This window comes from Microcaecilia unicolor, chromosome 2 (assembly GCF_901765095.1).
Source record: "Microcaecilia unicolor chromosome 2, aMicUni1.1, whole genome shotgun sequence".
NCBI classification, from domain to species: domain Eukaryota; kingdom Metazoa; phylum Chordata; class Amphibia; order Gymnophiona; family Siphonopidae; genus Microcaecilia; species Microcaecilia unicolor.
The window spans coordinates 290331300-290346261 of NC_044032.1; the positions used below are offsets into that span (position 1 = coordinate 290331300).

At 44.3% G+C, this 14962-nt stretch overlaps 1 protein-coding gene across 1 annotated transcript in view; it reads left to right on the forward strand.

Annotated features, from left to right (window-relative positions):
* PHF8 (PHD finger protein 8) overlaps positions 1-14962 on the forward strand; it is a 289339-nt gene that overhangs the window by 238297 nt on the left and 36080 nt on the right. The window contains exons 20-21 of the mRNA XM_030194272.1: positions 2727-2836; positions 3328-3592. Coding sequence (XP_030050132.1) covers positions 2727-2836; positions 3328-3592 — 375 coding nt within the window. The remainder of the gene's footprint in view (positions 1-2726; positions 2837-3327; positions 3593-14962) is intronic.

Consider the following 14962-nt stretch of genomic DNA (forward strand, 5'->3'; position numbering starts at 1 on the left):
CATAGTCACCAGCTCGTTACGCATTGCTTTCAGGTCTGTCCGAATCTCCTGTAGCCATTTCTGCCACTCCGGACCCATTTCTTCTTCGGGTTCCTCCTGGTCTATATTGGTGTGTGTCTCCGCTGAGGATGTTGATTCTGCGAGGTCCGCTGCCGCGATCGCCCGTTCCGGGCGGTTCAATGGTGCGGCCGCCATTTTGTTTTCTCCTCGCGCCAGCAATGTATATGCGAAGCGGGAGAAGTTCACTCTCTCCGCCTCCGTCTGCATCGGGAGTTTATTCCCGCTGTGTTACGCTTTCCTCCGCTCGCGTATTGTAATGATTTCGCCGCTTGAAACAGGCTTTTTAGCTTGTGAATCTCCGCGGGTTATACGGAGCTCAGCTAGCATGCAGCCATGCCGTGTCGTGACGTCACTTCCTCTCTACTCTGATAACTTAAAGCCTCATCGTACAAAACGTTCCAAGCATATTAATACTACACGTCGTCCTTCATTTGCGCCACATTTTCCATCTCTCATTCTCTGGTTGGCCAGGCTTGTTCCTTGGACCCTATTCTGCTTTTAATATTTTGGCCCTGTTGGTTCTACTAAACATTCTACTCTCTTCAGACGGCCCTGTGCACGGAGACCTGTGTCTCCTTAAATGCCAGGTTAGAAAAGCAAAACATCTGTGGAAGAAAATGTGATCACTAGCTGCTTTGTTTTTTTGATCTGTTTCAGACTGTTACCTCACAGCATTGTGTATGAGTTGTAGGTTAATTGATTTACTGTTGTCCTTGCCTGTTGCAAGGCACTATTGTTTTCGGTGAGCCTGGTAGCTAGGGGATTCCCAGTCTGTGAGAAGATAATTTCCTTGTCCACATAGAAAACAAAGTTTGTCACCTATAGCAGATGTTCTCCAAGTATAGGAGGGCATATATTCTCACAAAACATCCCACTTTCCTGATGAGTTGAATTCCTTCAGGTTTTTTACCATATTGCTGGTCCTGCAAGCTCATGTTGGGTGGGAAGGCACCCACGCGTGTGTGGTGTGATGCGGCATTGATAAAGGCTTTGAGAAAGTTCTGTGTCATCACCCATTCATGAGAATATGTCCTGCTGCACTTGGAGAACATCTGCTATAGGTGAGTAACTTATCTCTTCCTTGCCTTCCACCCTTATGGCTGTGCCATTTGTTTCACCAAGTGCACATTATTATACTGAAGCTTCTGCTACCACCAAGTAGATTCACCCTCCTCAGAGCACATCAGTTGTGAGCAAAGCAGCTTCTAGTGCCAGTCCTGGTCAACTTTCTTGATGTATGTAGGACTTCCATGTGGTCCTCCATCTATACCTTTACCAAATACCATTTCCTCTGCTATTTGTCTTGATCAGATATAACCTAAAGGCAAACTGTTCTTCAAAATCTATTTTCATGATCTCAATCCTTCCAGTTGCCTGACAGATAGACTACTGGGTTGCCATATTTTATTGACCAAGAAAAAGCAGCAGCCTTCTGCTCAGCAGCCACCTAGTGTCTGACTGCATTACCAGGTCTGTCTGTGGAGAAAGCATAGTTGCTTTCTTTTACAGACTAGCCATTGAGCCCGTGAAAACGGGCTACTTTTGGAATGGAGGGGGGGTTCCGAGCCCCCCCCCCCCCAGAGTCCCTGCCGCCGCCCCTCAACCCGGCCCGAGCAGCACTGTAAACTTACATCAGCACGCAGCAGCAGGCACATCAGCAAAGCTGCCGTCAGGGCGGGCTTCCTTCTCTGCCTGTGTCCCACCCTCGTGTGACGTAACGTTGGCGAGGGCGGGACAAAGGCAGAGAAGGAAGCCCGACGGCAGCTTTGCTGATGTGCCTGCTGCTGCATGCTGATGTAAGTTCACAGTGCTCGGGCCAGATGAAGGGGCGGCGGCGACTCCGGGGGAGGGGGAGCGGTTCCGACGTCTGCAGCATGCCAGTAGAGACTTCCCTCTCTGTCCCGCCCCCATCATCACGTATTGAAGCAGGGGCGGGGCAGAGAGGGAAGTCTCTACTGCGCATTTGCGAGTGAGTACGGTCACTCGCCGTTTATATGTTTGATGTTCTCCTTGACTAGCAGGATAATGCAGATACCATCCCGCCTACCATACCTTCTAGGGGAGAGACTCAAAGGAACAAATGTTTGGTACTGACTGAAGCAGTATGCAAGAGTGGACACCAGAAACGGAAACAACCTATGCATACCCAGTGAGACTTAAGGTTCTGCAGATTTGTCTTTGTAGCCATTGGGTGATGTCTGCTGCTGTTTGTGCATTTATCCTGCTGTTTACAGAGAACCCCTATTACAGATGAACAATTGTGTTTTGTGAATCACTGTTTGGGATCACTGGCACAGGCTCTGTGTGTTACCAATACAATCAGTACTGTATATGCAATAGCATGTGATGGGGCACAAGTTGTATCTATATTTTAAAAATCTTGGTATATGCCAATCATGCAAGAACATCAAGGCAGTTTACAATAAGATAAAATCATAAAGAAAAAAATAGTAATACTGGGCATAGGAGCCAAATTTTTAGAATGATTGGGGCTGCTAACCCCATCAGGAATTAGCCCTTCTTGGACAAAGTGAAGACATTTGCTCAATATTGTGAGTGCTGCAGCACCCATGGAGCTGGCACTTATGCATACTGTCATGTATTATGTTGGCAGTAGAAGAGAAATGACACAGGACATTACTAACTGTCATCACTGTCTTTTGCAGCCCGGGTGACACCTTCGCTTCCGAAACAGGATCGTCCTGTACGGGAAGGGACTCGTGTAGCATCCATTGAGACAGGCCTCGCAGCAGCTGCAGCAAAACTGTCTCAGCAGGTTAGTACTTGACGCAGGAATATCCTCCCTCCCCAACACCTAGCAGTGCACCTTCCAGAACCCAGTGAAGATCTTTCCACTGCCTGATCCAGCTGTACATGTACTTATGTATGGGACCCCTCCTCATTCCTGACTGTACTTTTGTCTGCAATAGGAACTCTTCCCTTTCCTGACCTAGCTATATTCTTAGATAGTCAGCTATTATCAGCAAGCCACTTCCCTTCATTGTTCACATCTTTTAGCTCTCTATTCCTGTACATCAGGAATGCAGGAGTTCAGGCCTTGAGTACCACAAATATGCAAGGTTTTCAGGATATTTATAATGAATATGCATGATATAGATTTGCATACAGTGGAGGTTATATTTGTGCAGATCTCTCTCAAACATATTCAATAGGAATATCCCAAAAACCTGGGCCCTCAAGGCTTGAACTGTATCCCTGCTCTAGCTTTTTATTTGAGCTCTGTTGACACCCCATCATTACTTGCAGGAGCAGCACAAGTCCCAAAAGAGGAAGTATGCCAAGAAGAAGCCAGCCTCACCAGATCTTGAGAAATCTGAGGATATTGCTATTGGTACTATGGAACATCGACAGGAGGCATTTGCTGGAAGTCTGGCAGACCATGAATATACTGCAGGGCCCAGCATATTTGGCATGGCACAAATCAATCGTAATACAACACCTATGGCCCCTGGGGTCTTTTTATCACACCGGCGGCCATCATCCAGCTCTACGGGCAGCCAGACAGCACAGGGTAAGTGTTCTGGCTCACATGTTCTGTGGAGTTGCTCTGAGTCACATGCACACACATGTGCTTGACAGAACATGAGATATGGAACTGTTTCCTAGTTTCAACGGATATGGTTTTAAGTACAAATGATAGCTCGGAAGCTACAGGCAGTGCATGTCTACATTGTATAGGATTGCTATGGGTCATTTATTTATTTACTTACCGCCTTTTTGAAGGAATTCAGTCAAGGCGGTGTACAGCAAGAATAAGTCAAACATAAGTAATAGATAATTACAGCAGTACTACGTAAGGCATAGCATGCTACATTACAATGTCAACACAATATGCAATAAAACATAGGGTGTAAGTGAAGATGAAACATATAGATAAGATAGAGTAACAGGAGTAAAGAAAAACAAATGAGACTCCTTTAAAGAAAGTTGCACATGAGATCAGAAAGGTGCTTGAATATTATCTAGGGGTAGGAGTAGATAAACATGTCCTGCTATAATATGTGTAGCTGGTGTCCTCCTTGTGTGTGTTTGTGTGACTAGCAAGTTAGTTAGTTCTTCTTTAAGGGTCTGGTTGAAGACCTAAACTTTCACCTGCTTCCTGAAGTACAGATAGCCTTGTGTTAAGCAAAGCCTTTCACAGAGTGTATTCAGGTTGGAAATGGCTGGTTACTGTCTAGCAAGACCACACAGACCTAGGAAGCTGGTTGCAAAGATGTGGAGCTCTTTATGTTATGGACTTGCATGGTGGGGGATATAACAACACCAACAACAAAGAGAGTCCAAAATCTCCCGCAAAAAAACAAGACCACAACAAAACGAGCGGAAGCTATCCAGAAGGACCAGACTGAAGCCACAAATGTTGGAAACCAGAATAATAATAAATTATTCTGGTTCCAACATTTGTGGCTTCAGTCTGGTCCTTCTGGATAGCTTCCGCTCGTTTTGTTGTGGATATAACAACACAACATCTATGCAAATAATATCACCTTGCTTATTCCTGTGAAATGCAATGATATGGTTTCTTTAAATATTATACAAACTTGTGTGGATGCAGTTGAATTTTGGGCAGTGAAATATCACCTTAAACATGGATAAAACTAACTCATTCACCACCTCTTCTAAATAATATTCTTTCTCAGAAAAATATTAAATTAGAAAATGAAATTACAGACCGGTAAGCCTGACGTCAGTGCCGGGCAAAACGGTGGAGACTATTATAAAGGACAAAATTACAGAGCATATTCAAAAGCATAGATGAATGAGACAAAGCCAACATGGATTTAGTGAATGGAAATCGTGCCTCACCAATCTACTACATTTCTTTGAAGGGGAGATCAAACGTGGATAAAGCTGAGCCAGTTGATATTGTGTATCTGGATTTTCAAAAACCATTTGATAGAGTACCTCATGAAAAACTCCAGAAGAAATTGAAAAAACATGGACTAGGAGGTAGTGTTCTATAGTGGATTAAAAACTGGTTAAAAGATAGAAAACAGAGAGTAGGGTTAAATGGTCAGTATTCTCAGTAGAAAAGGGTAGATAGTGGGGTTCCACACAGGGGTCTATGTTGGGACCACTGCTTTTTAACATAATTATAAATGATCTAGATATGGGAATAACTAGTGAAGTAAATAAAAAAAATTTAATATTTGTTGCTATTGTTTTCCTATAAAAGAAAATAGCGACACAGGTTATCATATTAACAAAAAAAAAAAAAGAAAATTACAGCCATAAATCAACTTTACAGCAAATAGGGTCTCAATACAAGCACAACTCTTCAGCATCTTTCCCTAATATATCCCAAACCCCCTCCTCCCCCCAAAAAATAAAGCCCCCCCCCCCCTTATTATTGAGTGATCAGAGAAGGGTCTGGACTCGAAGTCCACTGAACATATGGGTCCAAAGTTTTATGATATCTTGACAGGTGACCCATACGCATGGCTGTCAATTTAGACATCAGATGAATATAGTCCAATTTATGTAGAATCACTTAAAGACCAGGGAGGCAGGGGCTCCTCCATGCTGCTGCCAGAACTAACTTGCTGGCTACGAACACTTGTGAGACAAGGCGGTGAGTAGATTTCTTCACCCCTCAAGGGTTGAAGTGGAGAAGACAATAGTCCATTTTCAATTCATAATTAACCTTCATTACACTGAAAACAAGCTTCAAAACCCTGGTCCAAAATGTCTGGGCATGAGTGCAGGACCACCATATATGGAACATGTCTCCCTCCCGCCAGCATAGAGCTGACCCTTGATGAAACATCTTCGCCAACCGTTGAGGGGTGTAATACCAACAGTAGAGTATTTTATAGCCATTTTCCACCAAAGCATTAGAGATGGACACCTGAAGCAGTGACCGAAAAGCCTGTTCCCACTGTGCGTATTCATAGGGCACCCCCAGGGGGCATTTTCCCACTTTGGTAGATTGTATACAATGGGCCTACGGTATATAGGAAGAGCCCTGTGTATCCTAGAGATCCCTCCTCTCCCTCCCCCACCCTCAAGGGCTTGCTCAAGATAAGTTTCAGACAAGCTCAATTCCCCCTTTGCCCTACGAGTTATAAAATCTCGAAGTTGATAATATTGAAAGGCATTAGAGGAAGGAAGTCCATAGTCCTTACGCAGCTCTTCAAACGAGAGTAGCACTCCTTCCTCCCAGACCTGGCCTAGCTCACGGAGGCCCAGACCCTCCCAGGTACGATAGCAAGGATCCAGAGAACCCTGGGGCATATCAAATAAACGTATGTGTGAAATAGGCCCGGCCCGGGAAACATCTGTCTCGTATCTTACTCCAGGTGATGAGGGGCCATTTAAGTAGTGGAGGTGCTCCCTTGATGATCTCTTTAAGGAGACAACCAGGAAGCCAAGGTATTGCTTTTAGCAAATAAGGGTTCAACCATGTCTGTTCAAGCTTTTTCCATATCTTACCAGCGTCCTGGAGCCAGTCCGCCAATATTCTAAGGTGGGCCACTTGGTGGTATAAAAGAAAAAATGGAACTCCCATTCCCCCTTGAGCACGCAATTGATACATCACCTCTCTACACACCCTTGGGGGCCTTTTTTCCCAAATGAAGGAGAACACCCTATTTTGCAACCCTCACATAAAGGAGTCTGGTAGGCAGATAGGTAATGCCATGAACAGGTACAACATTTTAGGCAGTAGGATCATTTTCACTGCAGCAATATGCCCCAGCCATGAGATCGTTAAATTTTCCCATCGATCTAATTCTAGAAATAACTCACGTGCCTTGACAGGGAAATTGACTTTATATAGATCATCCAAACCTCGAGGGAGGTGTATCCCCAGGTATCGTATACTTCGCTTTGCCAATCTAAAAGGAAACTGTGCCTGTAACAAAGCGATCTGTTGGGCTAGGATGTTTATATCGAGGGCCTCTGATTTACTCAGATTAATCTTGAATCCCGAAACCGCACCATATTCCTGCAGTACGGCCGAGACTTCTGAGAAAGAAGTTGTGAGGTAATTAAATTTGCAGATGACACAGTTATTCAAAGTTGTTAAATTGTAAGACGATTGTGAAAAATTACAAGATGATCTTATGAGACTGGGCATACAAATGGCAGATGATGTTTAATGTGAGCAAGTTCAAAGTAGTGCTGTCCAATTCAGTCAAAAACTTTTCAATTCGATATGATTCGATTCTTTAAAAAAAAAATTGTTTTTTCGATTTGATTCGATTTAACTTGATTGAAATAATGAGGCCACATACTAATATTATAACACACAGGGTAAAAAAAAAACAGGCAGCAGCAATTGAACAAAGGCAAACTTTAGTGTGTGTGAGCACGCCATGCAGTGCTACATCATGTGAAAAATGAAGTTTGGTTAAGTCCTACATCTTCCAGTTTTTATTAAGACAAATCATTTTGTCCACTTTGGCTGGCTTCAAACAACTGCGTCTTACAGGTATAATTTGTCCAGGAGCAGAAAAAAATTCTTTCTGAGAGCACAGAGGTGGCTGGCATACACAGAAACATACTGTTCTCCAGCTGCAATTGTTGTGGCTTCCTCAAAAGCCTGCAGAAACATCAACAAGTTTTTGGGCAAGATCATAGTCGGAGTTTGGCAGGTGCACCCTTCTTTGTGATTTTATTGCTGCTGCTCAAAGCTAAACCAGTGGGTTGCTTGCCCCTGAAACATGTTCCAAAACAGAATAATCCATTTGTGTATCTAAAAGGTAAACTACAAAACAGACGAAGATGTGATTCCATGTGCCCTAATGAAAGGAGAGTTTAATTCTATTTCCATTTAATTTCAATATATTCTATCATCTTTATAACACCAGGCTTCCCAAGGCAGATTACAACAACAGTTAAGGTGAACCCATCAGGAAACAGGAACCCATCACTGAAATCTGGCCATGTGTATTGTATAGAAGAATAGTGAAGAAAAATGGGCACAAACTACAGCGTTTATAATTGCTGTTTTTACCAGCTACAATAATTTTTAAAGCTGGTTTAGTGATATTCAATTGTTATTTTCTCCACCTTTTAAGACACTGCCTATCCAACTGAAACAGCTTTAGACTTGTTACAGATGGACCAACAAGAAAGAACGACAACGTGGAAGCAGCAATTCATAGGTTTGCTTGCTTTGTTTTGAGTGTATGGCAATGACGGCTGCGCGGGGGAGTGGAAACAGTGATTAACCAAATTGGCTTCCTTTCTTACAGTGGACTTGATAGGCATACTTCCACTTCTGTCTATTAAACCTCGCTTGACTTGCTTGGCTCGGCTGCTGGTCCCGCCCCCTGATATCAGTTCCTGTTCCGGCTGCATGCCAATAGAGAGATTTCCTTGCCTTCTCTGTGCCAATAGTAGAGACCTTGGGCCCTCTGCTATGGTTAGTTTATCTTCTTGTCACTGCTGCTGCTTCCCTTAGCATCTGCAGTGACTTGGGTGACAGCCTGAGGGGAAAAAGGGAGGGAAGCCGCGACAGTGGGCGGGACACTGAAAATGATCGAATAATGAAGCTTCTGCTAGAGACGTCAGGATTTGGGAGGGGAGCGCTTCCAGTGACGCTGCTGCCCATGCGGTTGGACTCGGACGGAGGTTAGGTAAATTTAAAATAAAAAGGATCCTTGGGGGGAGAAGAGGGCGCCAAGGTGGGCAGATAAGTGGCGGTAAGCATGGTGCGGCGGCGCCCTCCAGAGGTTGGCGCCCCCCTGCCATGCTTACCGTGTCGAACCGGCCCTGCTGCTCCAGCACACCACGCCCCTGGGGGACTGAGAGGAAGTGCAGGGCAAAAAAAAAGGTGCCGGTATGCCGTACCGTTGCGTACCGGCACAAAAAAAGCACTGAGCTTAGGTGGCAGTGGAAGGGAAGCAGCGGCTTAGGTACAGCGGGAGGGAGGGAGGTGGGGGAATCCTGAATTGAAACTCCCGATTTTTTTCCAAAACGAATCTTTTCATCCAAAATGAATCGACGAATCAATTTGAATCGTGAATTGGACAGCACTAGTGCAAAGTGATGCATGTGAGAAAGAGGAACCTGAACTTATAGCTACGTGATGCAAGGTTGTATTTTAGGAGTCACTGACCAGGAAAAGGATCTAGGAGTCATCTTTGATGGTACTTTGAAACCCTCTGCTCAGTGTGCTGCGGTGGCAAAGAAAGCAAATAGAATGCTAGGTATTAGGAAACGAATGGAAAATAAAAATGAGGGTAATATAATGTCTTTGTATCACTTCATGGTGAGACTGCAGCTTGAATACTGTGTGCAGTTCTGGTCACTGCATCTCAAAAGACATATAGTGGAATTAAAAAAGGTATAGAGAAGGGCGACGAAAATGATAAAGGGGATGGGACGACTTCCCTGTGAGGAAAGGCTGAAACGTCTAGGGCTGTTCAGCTTGTAGAAAAGACGGCTGAGGGGAGATATGATAGAGGTCTATAAAATAATGAGTGGAGTGGAATGGGTAGACGTGAATCGCTTGTTTACTCTTTCCAAAAATACTAGGACTTGGGGGCATGCGATGAAGCTACAAAATAGTAAATTTAAAACAAATCGGAGAAAATATTTCTTCACTCAACATGTAATTAAACTCTGGAATTTGTTGCCAAATAATGTGGTAAAAGCAGTTAGCTTAGCAGGATTTAAAAAGGGTTTGGATGGCTTCCTAAAAGAAAAGGCCATAAGCCATTATTAAAATGGACTTGGGAAAATCCACTGCTCATTTCTAGGATAAGCAGCATAAAACGTACTGTTCTGGGTCTTGCCAGGTGCTTGTGATTGGATTGGCCACTGTTGGAAATAGGATACTGGGCTTGATGGACCTTCAGTCTGTCCCAGTATGGCAATACTTATGTACTTATGAATAAAATCACTGAACACATAGATAAACATTGTCAGTATGGATTCATCCAAGGGAAGTCTTGCCTCAACAAATTTGCTTCATTTCTTTGAATGTGTGAATAAACATATGGATAAAGGTGAGCCGGTTGATATAGTGCATCTAGATTTTCAGAAAGCATTTGGCAAAGTCCCTCATAAGAAACTTCTGAGAAATTAAAAAACCCTTGAAATAGGAAGCAAGGTTCTGTTGTGGATTAGATATTGGTTGATGTATAGAAAACAGAGGGCAGGGTTAAATGGCCAATTCTCATAGTGGAGGAGGGTGAATAATGAAGTCCCCAAGGATCTGTACTGGGACTGATGCTATTTAACATACTTATTAATGATTTGGAAATGGAAATGCTGAGTGAGTTGATTAAATTTGTAGACAAGACAACACTGTTCAGGCTGAGAAAAATTGCTGGAGGACTTTATCAAGTTAGAGGACTGGGCATCCAAATGGGAGATGAGATTTAAAGTGGACAAGTGCATAGTGATGCACATTAGGAAGACTAATCCAAATCATAGTTACTTGATACTAGGTTTAGCCCTAGGTGTCATCGTAGACAGTATGCTGAAATCTTCTGTCCAGTCTGTTGCGGTGGCAGAAAAAGCAAACAAAATGGTAGGAATTATTAGGAAAGGGATAGAAAAAAAGATAAAGAATATTATAATGCCTCTGTATCGCTCCATGGTGCAACCATACGTTGAATATTGTGTGCAGTTCTGGTCGCCGTATCTGAAAGATATAGCAGAATTAGAAAAGCTTCAAAGAAGAGTGACCAGAATGATTAGGTGAATGGAACTCCTCTCATATGAGGAAAGGCTTACAAGGTTAGGACTCTTCAGTTTGGAAAAGAGGGCTGAGTGGGGATATGATAGAGGTCTGCAAAATACTGAGTGGTGTTGAACAATGTTAAATCGATTTTTTTTACTCTTTTAAAAAGTACAAAGACTAGAGGACTCTCAAGGAAGTTACATGGTACTACTTTTAAAATGAACAGGAGGAAATATTTTTTTCACTCAACAAATAGTTAAGCTCTGGAACTCGTTGCAAGAGGGTATGGTATCAGTGATTAGTGTATCTGAGTTTAAAAAAGGTTTGGACAAGTTCCTAGAGGAAACATCCATAGTATGCTATTGAGAGAGACGTGGGGAAAGCCACTTCTTGACCGGGGGGATCAGTAGCATGAATCTTGCTACTATTTGGTATTCTGTAGATACTTGTGACCTAAACTGGCAACAGAAGCAGGATACTGGGCTAGATGGACCACTGGTCTGACACAGTGTGGCCATTCTAAATCATTGTAGTTCACTTTTGATCGGGCAAGCTGCTTCTGTTGTGGATGTTGCAGTAGGCTCTTTACTATGCTGAACAGGTGCTGGGTTGAATTGGAAGCCTGTTCAATTCAAGAAATATTGGGGGGTTTTTTTTGTTGCTCTTAAGGCTTGATAGTACTTTGTCATGTGTTTCCTACAGCTTAGCCTGTCCTCATCCAGGTGAGATTTATGCCATCTCTTTTACAGTTTCCATCCTTCACACTTAAGGGTCTGAAGTTCTGGAAAAAACCAAGGTGAGCATTTGTGAGGAGGACATTAGACATTTTTTTGTGATACCATTTTCTCTTAGTTAAGTGTTTGTTCCTAAATCAACCTGTTCTGACACTGTAGTTGCCTTTTCATCCACATGTGGATGGTCCAAGGCCTCTAGGAAATTCTCAGCAGTCAGATTTTTCTTGTCTCTGATCTCCTTCCCAAACTCTGGGAGGTGCGTTACCGAGTCTAGTATGTGACCCTTTTCATGGGTTGGAGAATTGATCAGCTGTGTGAATCCTAGTGCCGTTATTGTGTCCAGGAAGACAGCTGTGGTGGTATCTGGGGCTTCGATGTATAGATTGAAATCTCCCATGATCACCATCCTAGGGTATCACTTCTGTAATCAGATCAAGGAGTTCTTGCACAGATGATGTGTTACAAGGTACTCAGTATACGATGAGCAACCAGATTGGTTTCTTCTCATGTAGCTGGATTAAAAGAGATTCTAATTCATTTAGCTGGGGAATGGCATTTCTGCACAGTTTGATTGTATCCCAAAGCAGGACTGCTACCCCTTCACCCCATCTTCCTGTTCTTGGTTGATGTTGGATGTTGAAACCTGTTAGGCGTAGTTCAGCCAGTGGTAAACCCCCACTTTAATCTAGCCAGGTTTCATTTATTCCTAAAATGCCAGAATGCTGTTCATGGATGACATCATGGATCACTGAGGATTTCTTAGCAGCTGATCTGGCATTCACTAGATCTATAGTTCCAAAGGATGGTCTGGAGGTGCTGGGGATAGGTTTTGTATGGCAGTGAGATGATCTTTTAAGTACTGTTATGTAGGTGTTTGACCTCCTACACTTTTGTCTCATTGTAGTGGGGATTATAGTTTCCTCTCCCACACACCACTGGGATCCCCGAGGTCTCTGTCTGTGGGCCGGGGCACATTCTTTGTGTCCAAAGCTCCTTAGACAAATTTCACTGGGTGACACTACTGTCCTAAAAGACTCTGTGGATCAGCAATCTTACCATTGACACTGTCTGATTAATGGCTTTAAGGCAACAGTTCTGAGAGAACAGACCTTTTAAAGTTGTAAATTCAGACCAGGCCTGTCAAAGGCCTCCAGTAATAGAGAAACAGGGTCACAGGGTGACGATGCCAACCTCGACGCATACAGTAACCACTCTCAACGTCGGGGGAGGAAACTTCCCCAGTGTCAGAGAGTAGGGCTGTACCTCAACACACTTTGGGGCACTGGACATAGATCCACTGGGTCATGGTGGGCACAGACTCTGTACAACCTGAGTATGGTGAAGTCTGAATAGGACCGCCCATGGGATTCAGAAGAGGACCCACATTACTTCCCGAAGGAGGGGGTTCTTATGGCATGCCTTTTTTTTTTTTTTTTATTGAGCAACTCAAGAATACAATGCAGAACTATTCACCCCATTACAATATAATAATCCCAGCTAAACCTCTATACAAAGTATGCTCTATTCCCCCCCCCCCCCAATCAAAATCCTCCCCTCCCCACTCACCCCTCCTAAGTACCTAAACAACACAGAGCAAAGGAGAAAGAAGCACTGTAACATAAGACAAAGGACCAAATATCCATCCGTAGCCAGGGGCCACCCCAGCCTTCAGGATAGGCCTCTCCAAAACTGATAAGGATGCCACACCTGCAGAAAAGAAACCCATAGAGTCCTCATAGAGTCAGTTTCAACATTAAATAAAGGTGATCAAGTTTGGAGAGTACTTTATCCAGGGGAGGTAGATTTGGGCCACTATGGCAATAAACACTACAAGTTTCTGTGCTCCCTCCTCCAGCTTCAGCTGAGCACCATCCAGCAAGAAGGTAAGCATATCCAAGGGGAACAAGAGATGCAAAATGTCTGTCATAAGTTGTACCACTAAAAGACAAAAAGATCTTGCCTTAGGGCAGTTTCACCATATATGAAGAAAGGTGCTCAGTGTCCACACCCTCTCTAACATTGGCCCGATCCAGGCCCATGAATCGCCTGAATGCGGTCAGGAGTATAATATGATTGGAATAGCATCTTATAACCGTGCTCATAGGATTCTGATACACTCAGGCTTATTTTCGAAAGTGATCGCCGGCCATTTCCCGACATAAATCGGGAGATGGCCGGCGATCTCTCAAAAGCAGCGAAATCGGTATAATCGAAAGCGGCTTTTTTGACACCATCGCCGCTTTCCTGTCGCCGCGCCAGCGAAAGTTCAAGGGGGCGTGTCGGCGGTGAAGCAAAGGTGGGGCATGGGCGTGGCTACCAGATGGCCGGCTTTTGCAGATAATGGGAAAAAAAAAGCGGCATTAATCAGTATTTCACCGGGTTTACTTGGTCCTTTAATTTTCACAACCAAGCCTCAAAAAGGTGCCCCAGTTGACCAGATGACCACCGGAGGGAATGGGGGATGACCTCCCCATACTCCCCGAGTGGTCACCAACCCCCTCACACACTAAAAAAAATAAAAATAAAACACTTTTTGCCAGCCTCAAATGTCATACCCAGCTCCCTGACACAGTATGCAGGTCCCTGGAGCAGTTTTTAATGGGTGCAGTGCACTCCAGGCAGGCAGACCCAGGTCCACCCCCCCCCCCCCACCCCCCACCTGTTAAACTTGTGGTGCTAAGTGTTAAGCCCTCCAAACCCCCCCAAAACCCACTGTACCCACATGTAGGTGCCCCCCTTCGTCCATAAGGGCTATGGTAATGGTGTAGAGTTGTGGGTTTTGGGGGGGGATTTGGGGGGCTCAGCACCCAAGGTAAGGGAGCTAAGCACCTGGGAACTATTTGTGTATTTTTTTAACATTTTTAGAAGTGCCCCCTAGGGTGCCCGGTTGGTGTGCTGGCATGTCAGGGGGACCAGTGCACTACAAATGCTGGCTCCTCCCATGACCCAAATGCCTTGGATTTCGCCGGGTTTGAGATGGCCGGCACTTTTTTTCCCATTATCGCTGAAAAACAAAACCAGCGATCTCAAACCCGGTGAACTCTGGCATTTGGCCGGGCTAAACTGTATTCCATATCATCAAGCAGATCAATCCATAGACTGGTGGGTTGTGTCCATCTACCAGCAGGTGGAGATAGAGAGCAATCTTTTGCCTCTCTATATGTGGTCATGTGCTACCAGGAAATCCTCAGTATTCTCTCTATCTAGCAGGTGTGTGGTCACACACAGGAGCTCTGGCTTGGTCTCCACGCCTATTTACTTAGGCTTTGTTGAGTACCTGGGGTTGAGGGCTCTTCGTGAGCAAGGTCAAACCTGGTGGTGCTAGGTCTCTCCTTTTCTCCCCCCTCCCGCTGGCTCCATTAAAAAAAAAAAAAACTTAACAATCTTGAAGCAGAAAAGATTTTACTTGCAGCTGCTCACTGGGACACAATTTGTTGCAGCTCGGAGCAAGAAGCTGGTAATTTTACCTTTTCCTAGCGGGCAGGGGGTTCCCCGAACGTTTCCATCGTGG